Raw genomic sequence first — 16,306 nt, 5'->3', positions numbered from 1 at the left:
AAACTGTGTTTCCAGTAAAGCAACCTAAACTTTAAGAATAGCTTTTCTTTCTATGAAAGGCAGATAGTCAAAAATCGTATTAAAAATCATTAAGTACCGGGAGGGTGGAAGGCGGGAACTGATTATAAGGATCTACATATAACCTCCTCTTTGGGGGATGCGACAACAGAAAGTGGGTGAAGGGAGACATCGAACAGTGTAAGATATGACAAAATAATACTTTTTTTCCCAAAATAATAATTTATAAATTATCAAGGGTTCATGAGGGAAGCGAGAGTGGGGAGGGAGGGGAAAAATGAGCTGATACCAAGGGCTCAAGTGGAAAGCAAATGTTTTGAGAATGATGAGGGCAACAAATGTACAAATGTGCTTGGCATACAATGGATGGATGGATGGATTGTGATAAGAGTTGGACGAGCCCCCAGTAAAATGATTAAAAAAGAAAGAAAAGCAAAAATCATGAATTACCCCAAACTCAAACTTGCAGAAAGGATTCTTTGAAAGAAGTGAAACTGAGAACATTACATACTGTGAGAAAAATAAATGCACACCTGAAAGTGCTCCCATATAGCTTAACATTATTCTCAGTGCTATGCTCTCCTAGAGAGGATCAAGCAGCTTAGAAAAGTGCTCTTGCTGGGACAAGGCGTTGCTGCTGATTCCCCACGGGCCACTCCAGCGACAATGAGGTCTGCAAACTAAGCTCCAGTTGTCTCACGCTGTGAACGGTTACAGCGATTTTGCTGTTAGCAGCTACTCATGCCCCAGGAGCTCCACTGCGGCCATCGCACGTGCTCCTGCTTGGGGAATCTTTGTGACCGAATTGTATCCTAAAACTTGAATTTTAATTGTATCTCCTCTTATGCCAAAGCAGTGTATGTTCTCCAGATACAGGCTCCCAATCTCACTCAACTGAGCTACAAAAGACTGACAGTTTGAAAATTAACAGACAGCAGTTTCCGTCCCATATGAGATACCTGCTCCCTTATTTCTTTCATTTTTTCCAGTCTCTTGAGTTTTGTTGCATATTCTTGCACTTCTTTTAGTCCAATATCAGTGCAGAGACGAATCAAGAAACGCAAGCCTGAAATGTGAAAAGCATATTTAGGTAGGAAAGGGTTCACGCGCAGTGCTGACAGACAAAGGACCGTCAACGCAGCCTTCTGGGGCTTGCAATGGTGCTCACGACTATCGCCTTGCTTGCTTGTGAAAGCACTCCACTCTCATTCCTATCTCACTCTCTAGACCGGGGGAATTGTCTTTACACTCTGCCCATCTGCCCTGCCCGCACGCCACATTGTAGGGAAGGGACGCACGCTAACTAGCGCAGGGGCAGTTCTAGAAGAGCGTTTGAAAGGCAGATGCCACAGTGAACTTGGGTTCCGATTGGACCTAAATGGGGCTCGCTGAATTTACGTCCAGCCCTGATGGGCAGTTTCAGAAATGTGCATCCGAGATGACAGTGGAGAGTGGGCTACACAGTATGGGCAGCTTGTTCATGGCACCATCATACAAATTACTCGTAGGCATTCTTTAAGACGTCAAGCCTGACAGATGCATTCTTTTGAAAAATATTCATTCACACTACAGGCAAATTCCTGGGACTGTAAAGAATACAGATCGTATTTTATGGTTGTTGCACTTAGAATGGTTACCAAATACGCAGAGAACAGCTGCAGTGAAGGGTGAAAATGAACACTTAGGAATCCCCCCTCCAGTTGATGACCTAGAACAGCGTTAGGGAACGTTCGGCCCCAGGCCATATGTGACCCTCAATATCCTCAAGACCACCTAACATCACAGACGTCACCAAAGAGGCGTGGTTCTGGCCATCACATTCTACAACAGAACTCCACTCAATGCCGACTCACTGACCCTAAGCGCCCTGTGGGTTTCTGAGACGGTCACTGTTTATGGGAGTCGAAAGTCCGGTCTTTCTCCTTTGGAGCAGCCGTGGTTTCAAGCTGCTGAACTTGTGGACTGTAACCCAGTGCATATCCACTTGGCCACCAGGACCATCACATCAGGGGTGAGTTGATTATATGTTTGAGCAACTAAAGCAGGCTGATTTTTAAGCGGACAATTTCATATGGCCTGAGAATTATGCTATGAATATCCAAATGGGCCGTGGAAGAGCAAGGTTCCCCACCCTGATCTAGAATTAGAATATCATCATCACTTTGCCGCTGCGTGTTCCTCCGCAGCCCATGCCTATGCCTCGAAGCACTGAACTTTACACTTACCGTTTCCTTGCTTAAAAAACACAATGTAAAACCACAACAAAACCCTTGCTATCACTTCTACCCATGGCCCCCGAGTCCTAGTGCTTAATCTCGCTTGATATTGAGTCTTATTAAAACAGTAGCATTCTGCATGCCCTCCTCTGGCACTTGCTTTGCCCACGTATCACGGTGCTTTTCAAAAAGGGCTCTAAAGTGAGCAGCGATGCTAAAAACCACAAACCACGGGGGTTCACCTACTACCTCTGTAAGAACGGCCTCTGCCATTAACGGCCATCATTATTTTAAAACATTTATTTCAGATTAAAATGATGTTTCCCATAACATAAAAGCCATGCCTCTCTTTGTAGGGAATTTGTTAAACACAGAGATACACAGAAGAAAACAAAAAGTTGGCCTCTAAAGCTAAGTGTTTGAATAGATTTCTTCCTGGGTTCTTCTGAGTTTTCGAGGCAGTGATACCAGGTTAGTATGCTTGAAAAAAGATTCTAACAACTGAAAAACATCTTCCCATACACTACTATAACTGCAATAACTAGTCTCTTCTTATAGCACTACTTAATAACTACAATTAATGTGATGGTTCAGCTCTTGGCTGCTAACTGAAAGGTTAGTGGTTCGAACCCATGCAGTGGGTCGTGGGATCTGCTCCCGTACAGATGATAACCTGTATCAGAATCAATTTGCATTTCCCTATGGACTAATGATGTTGAGCATCTCGCCATGTGCTTCTTACTCACTTGTATGTCTTCTCTGTAGAAAGAGATATTCAAGAACTGTGTTCATTTCACTGAAGTATTTTTCTTTTTGTTGTTAGGTTGGAAGAATTCTTTATCATGAATAGCAAACTTCTTGTATGATTTAGTAATATTTTCTATTATTCTACTGGCTGTCTTTTCAATTTCTTTATAGTGTCCTTTGTTGCAAAAAAAAGGTTTTGGTTTTATGAAGAATAAAACTTAAACATTTTTTGCTGTTGTTTGTCCTTTTGGTGTCATAGCTCAGACTCCATGACCAAACTCAAGGCTGTGAAGAGCGACTGCTAGGCTTTCATCTGAGAATCTCATGGTTTTAGCTCTGACATTTAGGTTATTGGTGTGAGGTAGGCTTACAATTCCATTCTTCTACATGTGGCAATCTAGCTGTGCCAACACCATTTGTTGAAAAGATTGTTCTCCCCCCATTAATGAACTTGGCATCAGACAACTTGAAAGTCACTTGCGTGGGTTTGGATCCAGTGTGTGGGTTTACTTCTGTATTCTCAGTTCTATTCCTTTGATCTCGATGTCTGTGGACATTGATCAGCACTGCGCTGTTGTCCTTACTGCAGCGGGGGTGGGGGTGGGGGGACTCCTTCAACTGTGTTATTTTTAAAGTTGTTTTGGTGACTTGAGACTCTTGCAATGACACAAAAGTTTTTAAAATCTTGCAGTGAAAATATCGACAATGAAACATTTGCCTGGTCAACACTCTCTACAGTCAATGAATTGATTACATGGATCCTGTTGTGCAACTACTATCTATAAGAATTTAAGGATTGGCGCATCCATTTTTAGAAGAAAGGACTAGACTGTTTTGATTAGCATTGCCATCTTAACCATATTAAGTGTTCTGGTCCATAAACACTGCATGCATTTTCACTTAGTTAGGACTTCTTGGTTAACTTTATTTCTAGGTATTTCACTCTTTCAGGCTTTTACCCATCAGGCCGCTATGGCTGGAACTGACTCCATGGCACTAACAACAACCTAAACAGAGCTGTTTTCTGCATTTCCTTTTGAAATGGCGTGCTGCTGTTGTACAAAAACACAACAGCTCCGAGTTTCACTCTTCTTTTCTGGCCTGGGTGACTTTTCTGTTTTTCTTGTCTAATAGCTCTGGCTAGAACTTCCATTGTGGGGGGAGGTCAGACGCACAGGCATTTCTCCCGAGAGCAATCAGTTGCCAAACTGTAGTGGGCCCTGCTCCCTGACTCTGGGGACAATAGACAGGCTCCTGTAGGCGGTGTTTTCACCCTACTAATAATGGTTCCTATGGAGACCCAGAGACCACCCCCTCATTACTGTGTAACCTATAGTGCAGCCCCTCCCTGTGACGTATGTCTCTACCTATAATTAGTGGGCTGGCATGCCCCCCAAAGGTATATATGCATGGGTCAGCGAGAGAGACTCTCCTTGCAGCTCACTCCCTGCTCACTCCCCTCTCCTCTCCAGTCCTCTCTCCTTGGTCCCTTGCCCACCTACCCTTCCCCCTCTCTCCACGTGGACCACCAAGCTGCGCTGAGGTGAGCAATGCTACCATGTAATGTGTCTGACTGTATCATTGTACTATCTATTTTATCTCTCATGCTCTCAATGACCTTAATATAATACTTATATATCTCAACCGTACAATTATGCATTACTGAACCAGTAGGTATTAGTAGCGGGTGGGGCTTGGCACCCCATTCCCCCCATTAGCCATTTTAATTTAATACTACATTCCATGACAATATTGATTAGCAGGGGTGAAAACAGTCTTGTCTTGTTCCTTTTCTTGGGAAAGCTTTCAGTTCTTAACCATTGTGTCTGATGTTAGCTTCGTGGTTTTAAAAATATCCTTTATCATTTATATGTACTTTGTTGAGCTTTAAAATAATACATGGGTATTGGATCTTGTAAAATGCGTTTGCTGTAACCATTGGGATGATCATGTGGTTTTGTTTCCTTTGTTCTATTAAATTGACTTTCTTATATTGATCTATCCTTGCATGCCTGGGATAAATTCCACTTGGTCGTGGTGTATAATCTTTAAACATACTACTGCAATTAGTTGGCTAGGATTTTGTTGTGGTTTTTGCATCTATATTCATAAGCAGTATTGGTTTGCAGTGCTCTCGTGAGATCTTCTGACACTTTGGAAACAGTGTGATGGTGACCTCATAGAATGAGGAAGGACCTTTCCCTCTGATTTATTTATTTTTGAGGGGCAGGGTTTTGAGAAGAATTAGTGCTAATTAATTCTTTTTTAAATGCTTGGTAGAATTCTCCAGGGAAGTCATACCGTTTGGGGGGACTTTTTAAAATTACTGACTCAACCTCTTCAGTAAAGCGTTTTAGGTCTATTGAGATTTTCTTTTTCCTTGAATGAATTTAGGTAATTTGTGTTCCTGGAAAATTTTCTAGATTATCTAATTTGTTGGAATGTAATTGTTCATTATTTTATATGACAAGGCAGCAATGTCTTTCGCTTTTGATCCAGTCAGTACAGTCAAAGGTTTATCAATTTTACTGACCCCCGCCCCCGCCCCCAATAATCTATTTTTGGCTTTGCCCATGGTCTCTGTTGTATTTCAATTCTTTTCATTTATCTCTACTCTGGTGCCTGTTATTTCCTTTCTCCTGCTGTCTTTGGGCCAGTTTGTCAAGGTTGAGAATTAGGTTATTAATTCAGGATCCTTCTTCTTTTTTGAAAATATAATAATTTTCCACTGTAAACTTTCCTCTGCGCACCCCTTGGCTGCATCCCACTGTGTTTTGCTATGGCGTGCTTTCGTTTTCATTCACCCCTAAATTGTATGTAATTCTTTGCGATTTCTTTTTTGATCCACTGGTTCTTTAATAGTGTGGGGCTTAATTTTCACATATATTTGAATTGTTCGGTGTTCCATCTATTATTGCTCTAGTTTCCTTCATTCCCTTGTGGGAGGAGAAAATATTTTGCATGATTTCAGTCTTTTAAAATGTATTGAGACTTGCTTTGTGAAACGACGTACGGTTCATACTAGAGCATGATCTATGTGCATGGGAGAAGAATTGGTATTCTACGTCTCTTGGATGAAGTGTACCAAATATGTCTGGTGGAGCTAGTGGGTTATAAATATTTTCTCCATTGTTGATACTATTTTTGTAGACTTTCAGTTCTGTCAATATTTGCTTCATATCTTGTTAGGTTCTGTCATATATTTATAATTGTTACATAATTTCTGACAAATTAACCCTAATGTCCTCCCTTGACTCTTACCTTATATACTTGTGTATAAGCCGAGTTTTTCCAGCACATTTTTGACACAGTTTTTGTGGTAAAATTAGGTGCCTCGGCTGATATTTGGGTCGGCTTATAATCGAGTAAATACGGTAGTTCTGCCATTTATTATTTAGTTTCTTTGTGTTCTACTTTATTTTTTAAATTTATATATCTTTTTTGTGGTTACTACGAAAAATTTCATATTATATTCTAAATGTCTAACAATTTAGCTTGAATGGACAGCAACTTGACAGTAACAGTGCACAAAACTCTGTCCCTAGACCGCTGTTTCGTCCTCCTAAGTTGTTGACAGAAACTACCTCTTTGTACAGGGTGCCCAGTAATATGAGAGGGCTACAAAGAGTTGATAGAATAATTCATCTATCTTTTACTTCTATTTCTCTGCTAACTTTTTGAAGCCCTTTGGCATGGAAGGAGGCCAGGTTAAGCATTTGGCTGCCGTCTGCAAGGTCAGCAGTTCAAACCCAGGGAGAAAGACAAGGCTTTCTACTGCTGTAAAGAGCTACAGTCTCCGAAACCCTCGGGGCTTGCCTCAGGGCTCTACTCTGTCCTATCGAGTTGCCATGAGTTGGAAAAAATGGCAGTGAGTTTTGTTTTGTATAAGTTTGTAATTAAACATTTATATTTCTTTTAAATCATGTAGGACATACCGCATAGAGTTGTTGTTGTTGTCAGGTGCCATCACACTGGCTCCTACTCACAGCGACCCCATGCCCAACAGAACACAAGCATCCTGCCAGCACCACTCTACGATCGCTGTTAGGTTTGAACCCATGGTCACAGCCACCGTGTTGATTCGTCTCCTTACAAGGTTTTCATCCCCTCTGACACACACGCCTACCAAGCACGATGTCCTTTTCTGTGCCAAGTACACAAGGCGTGTTTTGCAATCCTTGATTCTAAGGAGCATTCTGGCTCTAAGACAAATTTCTTTAATCTTTTGGTAGTTGACAGTACTTTCAATATCCCTTGCCAACATCATAATCAAATGCATCACTTCTTCTTTGTAAAGATCATAGTCTTGGAAGCCCCGATAGGAGTCATTCTACTCTGTCCTGTAGGGCCACTAGGAGTCACAATCTACTTGACAGTAGTGGGGTTAATTCTGTAACCCCCCCATTAATGTCTTCATGCCTTACTCTATTATTATGGGTTTTTGTTAAAATGCTACCTTATTAACAAGACATTCCCTGTTTACCCTATCTAGAATAATATAGATACATGCTCCAACTCCTTATCTATTTTTCTTCATATGTCAATAGCACATAGGACTTACTGAAGTATTACATAACGGCTAAGCCTCCCAGAGGCGTGGCATGATAAGACCTTCAAGCCCAGACGCTCACCTGGGGCTGATACTGACTAAGCCTCAAAAGCCATCGGTGTGCTGAGCAAGTGGGCTGGGCAGCAGGACTATCACGGGAAGAGTGCAGCACCCGGACCGGAGGACGGCTCACTCACCACCAGCAAGGCGCGGACGACGCAACCTTGCTCGCTGGAAGCAGAGAGGACTCGAAGAGCTTACTGATGAAGATCCAAGACTGCAGCCTTCAGCAGGGGTCCCCCGCAGCACAAGAAACCCCAAGTCCCCACCCTGGGTCAAGAAGCAACATCACGGTACATGGCGAAAGGCTGTTGTCGGAGATTTCACTTTACTGGGTCCACAGTCAACACCCATGGAAACAGCCGTCAAGAAGCCAAACAACACAGGGCAACTCTGTTGCAAAAGACCTCTTTAAGTGTCAAAAAGCAGAGAGGTCACTTTGAAGACTGAGGTGCACCTGACCCCAAGCCATGGTCCTTTCAGTGGCCTCATATGCACGTGAAAGCTGGACACCGACTAATGAAAGTGGAAGAACGGATGCCTTTCAGTAGTGATGCCCGTGGAGAGTGCTCCCTCGACCACAGACTCCCAGGAGAACTAGCCTGCCTGTGGGAAGAGTAGAGCCAGTACGCTCCTTAGAATCCAAAAGGCGAGACTCATCTCACATACTTCGGACACATGATCAGGAGAGACACTGTGCTTAGTAAAGTGCATCAAGAAAAACAAAAAAAGAGGAAGACCGGCCAGGACATGGATTGACACAGTGGCTTCAACAAGGGCTCCAACACAGCACCTCTTGATTGGGCAGACGGTGCCGGAGGAGGCGGTATTTCGTTCCGTTGTACACACAGTCGTCAGGAGACAGAATGGGCTCAGTGGCACCTAACAGCAGTACTTTTTAAACTCTAGGGTAATTTTTAACTTACACGCTTGTTGTTTAAACATTTTTTTGTTTTTGTTTTTCTATACAAAACGATACAGATAATAAACGATCACTGGTTGCCAGGGACCCATGAGGAAGGAGGAGGGTGACTAGGTGGCGGGACACTGCATGTCAGGGCATGGGACTCTTCTGCAGGGTAGAGCAGCGGAGACACGTGGTGTCATTTGTGTGGGAAAGCCCACAGGGCTCCATGACACAAAGAGTCCCGTGGCAGTTAGAGTTCATGTCAACTGGAAGCTGTGTGAAGTGTAGGGGTGAGTCCAACCTATCACTCAAACTGTGCAGAGGGACGAGAAGGGATATGGGAGCTCTTGTACTCGCTGCACAGATTTCTGTAATTCTAAAACTGCTTAAAAAAATAAAGTGTAACAGGAAAAAGTCTCTTCTATGAAAAACTGAAAATTTATAAACTTTTGAAAATAAATACTAAGTTAAAAATCTAGAATGAAGCAGAAAACATCAAGACAACTATAAGTGCACATTTGATCATTTTTACCAAGACATGAACCATTTGCCATTTGGCACTACCATCATTTCTGAATGTAGCTCCCAGTAGCCTGGAGGTGCCTTCGAAGCAGAGGCTGAGCGCTCTGTTTACCTGCCTTGCCTGCTAAAGGGCTGACCTACTCGTAGCCAGTGGGCCCGGTTTCCAAGACTCACACCTGTCTTCGTGTTATTTTTCTCCCCTCCTTATCTTTTTGTATTGGTCCTCTTCCTTTATATCTGTTAAGTAGTTGATTATATTTTAACTCTGTTATGAGCCATTAAAACACTTTAACGGCACAGGCAGGATATAAATAATAAATATTCACCTTTATAATCCATCAGCTGCACAATTCAGAATTTAAAAACTGATGAATGAATGAACATATTTGTTAGAGCATCATTGAGTGTAGATCAAATGATTTAAATAATTTGATCTTTAAATCTATTCTTAAGGTAAAGCATTAAAGTATAGACTGGTTTATTATTGAGAAAAATGTAGTGATAGATTTAAATCCTTTGTCAATTTTGATTAAAATGTTAGATTTTCGGGCCCCAGAGTCAATTATTTAAACATATGGAGTGGCTATGTATGGTATCTAACAACTAGAAATTACAGGTTAGGGTTATTATACCTGCAATTGTCATAGCAAATATCATTCATACATATTAAAACATAATATGCAAGAGCTTATATTCTAAAAGGTACAGAATACAATTTCACTTACATTCAACATTTTCTGGAAATTTTCTGTGAATATCCTTATAAGTGTCTAATGCTTTTTGGTAGTTACCTGCAAATTAAAAAGATAAAAATATCAAACTAACAGATTGTAGAAATGACAGAACTCAGAAAAATACTACTTTTTAAGGGGACAAATAACAGAAGTGTGGGTGAAGGAAGACAGTGGACAGTGTAAGATACAACAGAATATATAATTGATCAAGGGTTCACAAAGGTGGGAGTGCGGGGGTGGGAGGAGAAAAAGTGAGGGTGATACCAAGGGCTCAAGTAGAAAGAAAATGTTTTGGAAATGATGATGGCAACATATGCACAAGTGTGCTTAATACAACTGAATGATGGATTGCCATAAAATTGGTAAGAGCCCCCAAGAAAGTGACTAAACTATATTTGCTTCAATATAGCAGCACACTTTGTCAATTTGGTATAAAGGCTGCATGTTTGCCACAAACATATACACTTTAATAAAACATCTGAAAAAAAACCTTATAAATTTGAAAAAGGACTAAAGCAGAAGTAAATCAATGATGGTTGAGACTTACAGTTCTTAAAATAAATATTTTAGTGATAAACAATTAAGACCCACTCATCTAATAATTAAAGATTACCTGAAAAATTTTAAATGGAAGTCATTTAATTTGTAGACCAACATTAATTCATTAATTTTATTATCACTCATTTACTTGGAAAAGATAAAAATAAGTTTTCTGTAAGTTTTAGTTTTTAATATTATTCAGTTTTATGGAAAGTCATTTGTTTTAGAATAAATTAGATTCAAGAAGAGTGAAATTGCATTTTGGGTAAGTATCTTTGTTAAAATCCCATTAAAAACATTATGAGTCTGGGGTCTTAAAGGCTTATATTCAAACAAGCAGCCATCTAAGTGAGTCGTCAACCAAGTCCTCATAGAAGCAGCACACCAGCCTGTGTGATCGAGGGTGATACATAACAAAATCCAAATCGGAATGAGGAATGGGATCAGAGGGTAGATTGTGAACATCCAATTTGCAGAAGGCTATGGATGACAGTGGGAGCCCCTGATCCACCTGCAGGGTCCCCACACAGATGAAGTCTGGTGGGTCACCTGACCACAGTCCAGGGATGTAAATAGCGATGCTAGCAGACAAAGACTTGTGAACTCGATTGTGGCAGATGTAATTAGTGTAAAATGTGGCACCTGGATATTTGATCTCCCTTTTTTGGATTTGTTCCAGTTTTCAATATTTCCTGCTTTTTCCTCAGCAGAGGTTTTTTCTGGTTTATTTTAATACTGTTATTGGCTTTTCTTTCTTTTAAAAACATTTTTGCTGCTTTCTTCTTTGGGGGAAGGTAGTATGGTTTCCAGTTCCTGAAGCATGTGATGGGCAGATGTACAGAGACAGTAACTGGTGTGATGGCCTATTAGGGATGGGGGCGGGGTCGTAGAGGGAAATGAGCAATTAATGAATACAGGAGTCAGGAGGATGTTCTAGAATGGCTTGTGGTGACGTATGTACAGCTAACCTATGGAAACATATGCCATGAGAATTATAGCGCAAAAAAACTATTGCGAAAAAAATCATGAATCCATCAGGACCCCAGAGTATAACAGGAATGTTGCACTAACATTTCAAATGAAAGTTTGATATGAAACATCAATAAATTTTAGTGTCTTCTCTGCTAACTTGCAATTGACAATCCAAGTATATTAATGTCTTTAAATCATTCAGAATTTTGTTTTCTCTTTCACATATACACACGCACTTTCTGTATAATGTTGAATGGAACACAGGTGAATGGGAACTGATGTTGACATAAATAAAATGTATACAATTGAGGAGGCTTCAGAAACTGTGGAAAAATGCAATGAAAAGATAATGGAATTTTCCCACAAGCTGTTTGAGGAATCCTTAGATCAGCGGTTCTCTACCTGTGGGTCGCGACCCCTTTGGGGTTTGAACGACCCTTTCACAGGAGTTGCCCAATTCATAACAGTAGCAAAATTACCGTTATGAAGTCGCAGCGAAAATAATGTTATGGGGGTCACCACCACATGAGGAACTGTATGAAAGGGGCACGGCATGAGGGAGGTAGAGAACCACTGCCTTAAGAGTCATGGAGCCTTGGTGGGTTGGCCCGCTAACTCAGGTCGGCAGTTCAAACCACCGCCTGCTCTCCCAGGGAAAGAGGAGGCTGTCTGCTCCCACAGAGGGACAGTCTCGGAGATCCTGGACAGGGCCGTTATGAGTCTGAATCCACCTGACGGCGGTGGGTTTGCTTGTTTGTTTGTGGGTGGTGGGTTTATATCATGTAGAAGGTCCAGTCGGAAACGCAGGAAAGTTAAAGATGTGAGGACTACGCACATTAAATATATGTCTTAAAGCATTTCAGAAGTCAATTGAAGACACTCACAGAGATACAAAAGGAACATAGCATCTTGGTTGGCGAGTACACTGCTTCCTTTGGACTGAAGCAGTTTTTTCCCTGGGTCATTTCATGCTCTACGAGAGGATTAAGAATGTGTTGAAGCTGTTTCTTGGTTCAACTTAATTAATTTCGCTGCGTCATAGCTAGTCCGGAGCGGTTAGCGCTGATTCAGGTCAGGACAAGCGTCCCCAACCCAGACGGCGGTGACAGCAGCACCAGGAAAAAACGAGCGGGCTCTGGCCTTTCCAGGGACACAGGGAGTGCAGGTGGCAGAGAGGCTTTCCGGTTAGCCAAGCTTAGAGGGACATTTGGAATTAGGTGAGTAAAAAACAGAAATAAAAATTACTGTAAACAAAATACCCATTTTTGCCCTAGGGCTAAACTGACATTGATGACATGTTAACTCTGGATAATGACTAGAATTTCAACAATGGTATTGGCATGCACGATGCATCTCCACTCTGTAAAGCAGCCGTGCCGCACCGGCCGCTCCGCAGGAGAAAGGCCAGGCCTTGCAGCCGAACTCTGGACAGTTCTACTCTGTCCTGTAGGGCCGCTGTGAGTCTGCAGGACGGGATGGGAGTATGTTTTTCGAGTTTATGAATGCCACTGTTTCTGGGTGGAGTAGTTATTATGTTTTCCACATCATACTTTAAATGTGTAGTTCCCCAAAGTTAGTGTCTTACTAAGTAAATACTCTGTTAGAGCACATTTATACATATAATTCCCCCAAAAGGACAGAGCAAAAGGTATAATAATCGACTACAGTAAACGCATTTACCACTTCTTCGAAAACAGCTCGCTACCATCAGCTGCCATTTCACCTGTGTAGGCCTGGAAGAGAGGAACGACATGAACTTACACTTGTGATGCTCACAAGAGAGGTGCAAAGCACAACCGGTGTCAAGCGTACCCTTTCGTTTCTGGCCCTTTCTTCGACCATGTAAAATATGAGTCATATTTCCCCCACCATGCAGGTCAGAGGACGATGCCCTGGTTTCCAATGGCTGGCTGTTTACTTAAAACAAATTTTTTTTTGCTATTTGTTTAGAAGCCATTCACTAAGCTGCCCTGGGGCACTCGAACTTCCCACTTTCTGGTGGTTCATCCATATTCTAATCCTTTCCTTTCCTCCAAATCCTCCTCCTTCAATCTGCCTAGCATCTTATGTTCCATGTGTACACTGCATGTTCTTAACTTTTAACCGTCTTACTGACATATAATTTGTGTACGGTACAATTCAATGATTACAATTCAATGATTAAATAGATTAAAAGGTGTGCAATCTTCACTGCAATCAATTTAGATCATTTTCTTCATTCTTTTATCCATTATTATTATTAACTCCTCATTTCCCCCCAAGCTCCCCTGTCAGAATCCCAAGGAACTATTCATCTAGCTACTCTCTATAGATTTACTTGTTCTGGATTTGATATCAAGAACACCATACCACAAACCCCCATCAGCAACAACAAAAGGAAACATAGAAAGACCTCAATCACAGGAAAGCAGAAGGTAGAAAACCTAGAACAAGTTAAAAAAGGATCAAAAGGGAAAACAAATGGTAAGACGTTAAATTTGAGGGTAACTCTATATGCAGTGCCCACTGCATGTTCTAGACGCCCGGACTTTGTCACCTTTTCTATCTCGGCTCACTCCAGGGTGTTTCTTGAATGAATGCTCAGTGACACCAAATGGAAATCTCAGTGAAGACAATCCCATCACAGTAAAGAAAAACACTGCTATTTGACAGAAAGTGTACTTAATGGGCCAGCGATTACAAAGGACCCGAACAAAACAAAGCAAAACCATTTGGCAAGTTGGTTCCAAACTCCTGAGGCTGAACTGTACGGAAGGTTTAAATACGCTAGGCCTGCCACCACTTGGATGCCAGTCTACAATGACAGAACTCTAGAAATAGCAGTGGCTTCAGGAGGCAATTCATTCAAGGGGGAGGAATGTGAGACCGACCGAGCCACGTCAAGTGAGCTAATCCTCAGGCTCCACTTGGGATCCCGCTCGCCACTGTGTACTTTGCACGGTGGATCCCTCAGTGTACATTGCCAGACAGCACTGACGGTTGCGTTTTGAAAACTACAACAGGGAGAACCGTGCTCTTCCCATTAGTGTAAGACTGTGTCAGAGAGAGCCATGGATTTTGGTTTCAAGATGGCAAAGCAAGGACCTTCTATTCGCAAGCTGCCATTTTTGAAAATTCAACTTTCTAAAATTGGGAGAATGAGGAACTCGAATTCCATCTCTTAGTGAAAGTCAGGCTATAGAAAGATGGATGATGGACAACAGAGCTTGAAACTGACTTTACCAAGGCAAAGGAAGGTCAAAACCAAAGTGAGTACAGCAGACCTCTCCTGGAGAACACTAGACTTGCTCAGGAAATGGAATCAACCGTATTGAAGTCATAAGGGGAAAAATGGAATACAAACAGTGAAATTACAAGCTCCTATCCTCATTCTCTGTCACTCGGGAGGCTCTGGACGGGGGTCTGACCCATAATGGGAGGCTCGTGTGAGATGGGATAGTGGTCAGAGTGGGGCTGCTAAGTGCCAGGCCAGCAGTTCGAAACCACTAGGCTCTCTGAGGGAGACACACAGGGCTTCCTATTCCGGCAAACAGCGACAGTCTCAGACACTCACGGGTAGTTCTACTCTGTCCTCCAGGGTCACGATGGGACGGCAGGGAGTGTGGGGCAAGGGAGTGAACACTGGAGGAGGAGATGAAGAATCTGCTTCCGGTACAAAGAGCTCTCCAGCTCCCAGAGTGGGAAAAGCCAGGTTGATTCTCTTGCAATGGCTTAGAGGATGCTTCTCTGAATTAACGGAGTGGCCACAGAGATAAGACTGAAGATGAATGGATTTACCCTCTTAAAATATTCTAATTAAGTGGTCGGGGGGAATTAAGTGGAAGGTGCGATCAACATCTTAAGTCGGAGTCCCCCCCCCCACTGAATGTTTACCATCCTCGGCACATAACCTCGTGGTGCCCTTAGTGCTTCCCATCATAAAGGCAATAAAAAATGTCATGACCCCCAGCATTTCTAAGGGATTAGAGCAGTATTTGCTTGGCTTGGCTTATATTTCATTTTTTGCTCTAACTAAAAACATTTTATTGTGAGGTCTGATAAATACAGAAATCTACACACAACCTAACTGTATAGATCAGCATCAGCAAACATGAATACAACAGTTCTCCAGTATAAGAAACGGAACTTGATCAACATTCCTTCGGCCCCTCCTAATCTCACCTCTCTGTAGACAACTACTGTCCTGACTGCCAACATTTCCTTTTGCCCAAATTTGAACCTCACAGTAGAGTCATATCGTATTTATATGGGGGCTTCAAAAAGTTCATGGAAAAATTCTATTATCTTTTTATTCTGTTTTCACCATGCTGTTTTTACAGCCCTCTCAGATTCGTGTGTGTGGCTTCTTTTGCTCATTACTATGCTCATGAGAGCCATCCATGTGTGTTGCTATAATTAATTTTAATTGCTATAAAGTATTACAGTATATGATCTTCTACTACCTATTTATTCATTCTATTATTTGCCACATAGTTCCTAATTGGGCAATTTTTTTTTCTATTTTAACTCTCTCAATAATGAGACCTTGTCCCAGACCTGAGATACTCCTATTTTTTTGGTAAAAGAAATACTTGTTTGCTGAGATGTGAATAACAAAAATACATGTAGAACCTTAAAAGAGATACACTTTTCAAAATTTTATGCAAAGGGAAATATATCTACCACAACAAAGACCCAGTAACATGGAACATGATATAAGAAAAGGAAAATAATATACCTACGTTCATTATATATTTTCTCTTGAACTTAATAAATCTACTATACATTATTTAAGGGACAGAAAAATTCTCAACACAAGACATGAATTAAATACAAAACAGTAATAGTGACTTACTGTATAAGAGATGCTCTTTCAAAGTACTGAATGGCTTTTTCACAAAATTGGGTGTCAATGTAATAGGCCCCAAGCCACTCAATGACCTCGATGTTAGAAGGAAAATACCTGTAGGACTGGGAAAAACAAATCAAAATTGATAACGCAAGCTCAATGACAATGTATAATTCACTTATTGAATGTATTAACTTCTCCTATATGAAATTT

General features: G+C 41.5%; 1 protein-coding gene across 5 annotated transcripts in view; it reads right to left on the bottom strand.

Moving 5' to 3' along the window:
- IFT88 (intraflagellar transport 88) overlaps positions 1-16,306 on the bottom strand; it is a 105,720-nt gene that overhangs the window by 31,247 nt on the left and 58,167 nt on the right. For 4 of the 5 annotated variants that reach the window (XR_006680430.1, XM_004714829.4, XM_045293983.1 and 1 more), the window contains exons 20-23: positions 16,100-16,215; positions 12,946-12,998; positions 9,745-9,810; positions 978-1,084 (exon numbers count right to left, since the gene is read on the bottom strand). Coding sequence is in view for 3 of the 5 variants with exons in the window: in XM_004714829.4 (XP_004714886.1) it covers positions 978-1,084; positions 9,745-9,810; positions 12,946-12,998; positions 16,100-16,215 (342 nt within the window). In the remaining 2 variants the exon portion in view is untranslated. Of the gene's footprint in view, positions 1-977; positions 1,085-7,612; positions 7,762-9,744; positions 9,811-12,945; positions 12,999-16,099; positions 16,216-16,306 lie in introns of those variants that run through there. The other variant, XR_006680431.1, reaches the window with a different exon arrangement.

The sequence above is a fragment of the Echinops telfairi genome, unplaced genomic scaffold (assembly GCF_000313985.2).
Source record: "Echinops telfairi isolate 266 unplaced genomic scaffold, ASM31398v2 ScPeMD7_2565;HRSCAF=3150, whole genome shotgun sequence".
Taxonomy (NCBI): Eukaryota; Metazoa; Chordata; class Mammalia; order Afrosoricida; family Tenrecidae; genus Echinops; species Echinops telfairi.
This window is presented reverse-complemented; position numbering and strand designations above follow the sequence as displayed.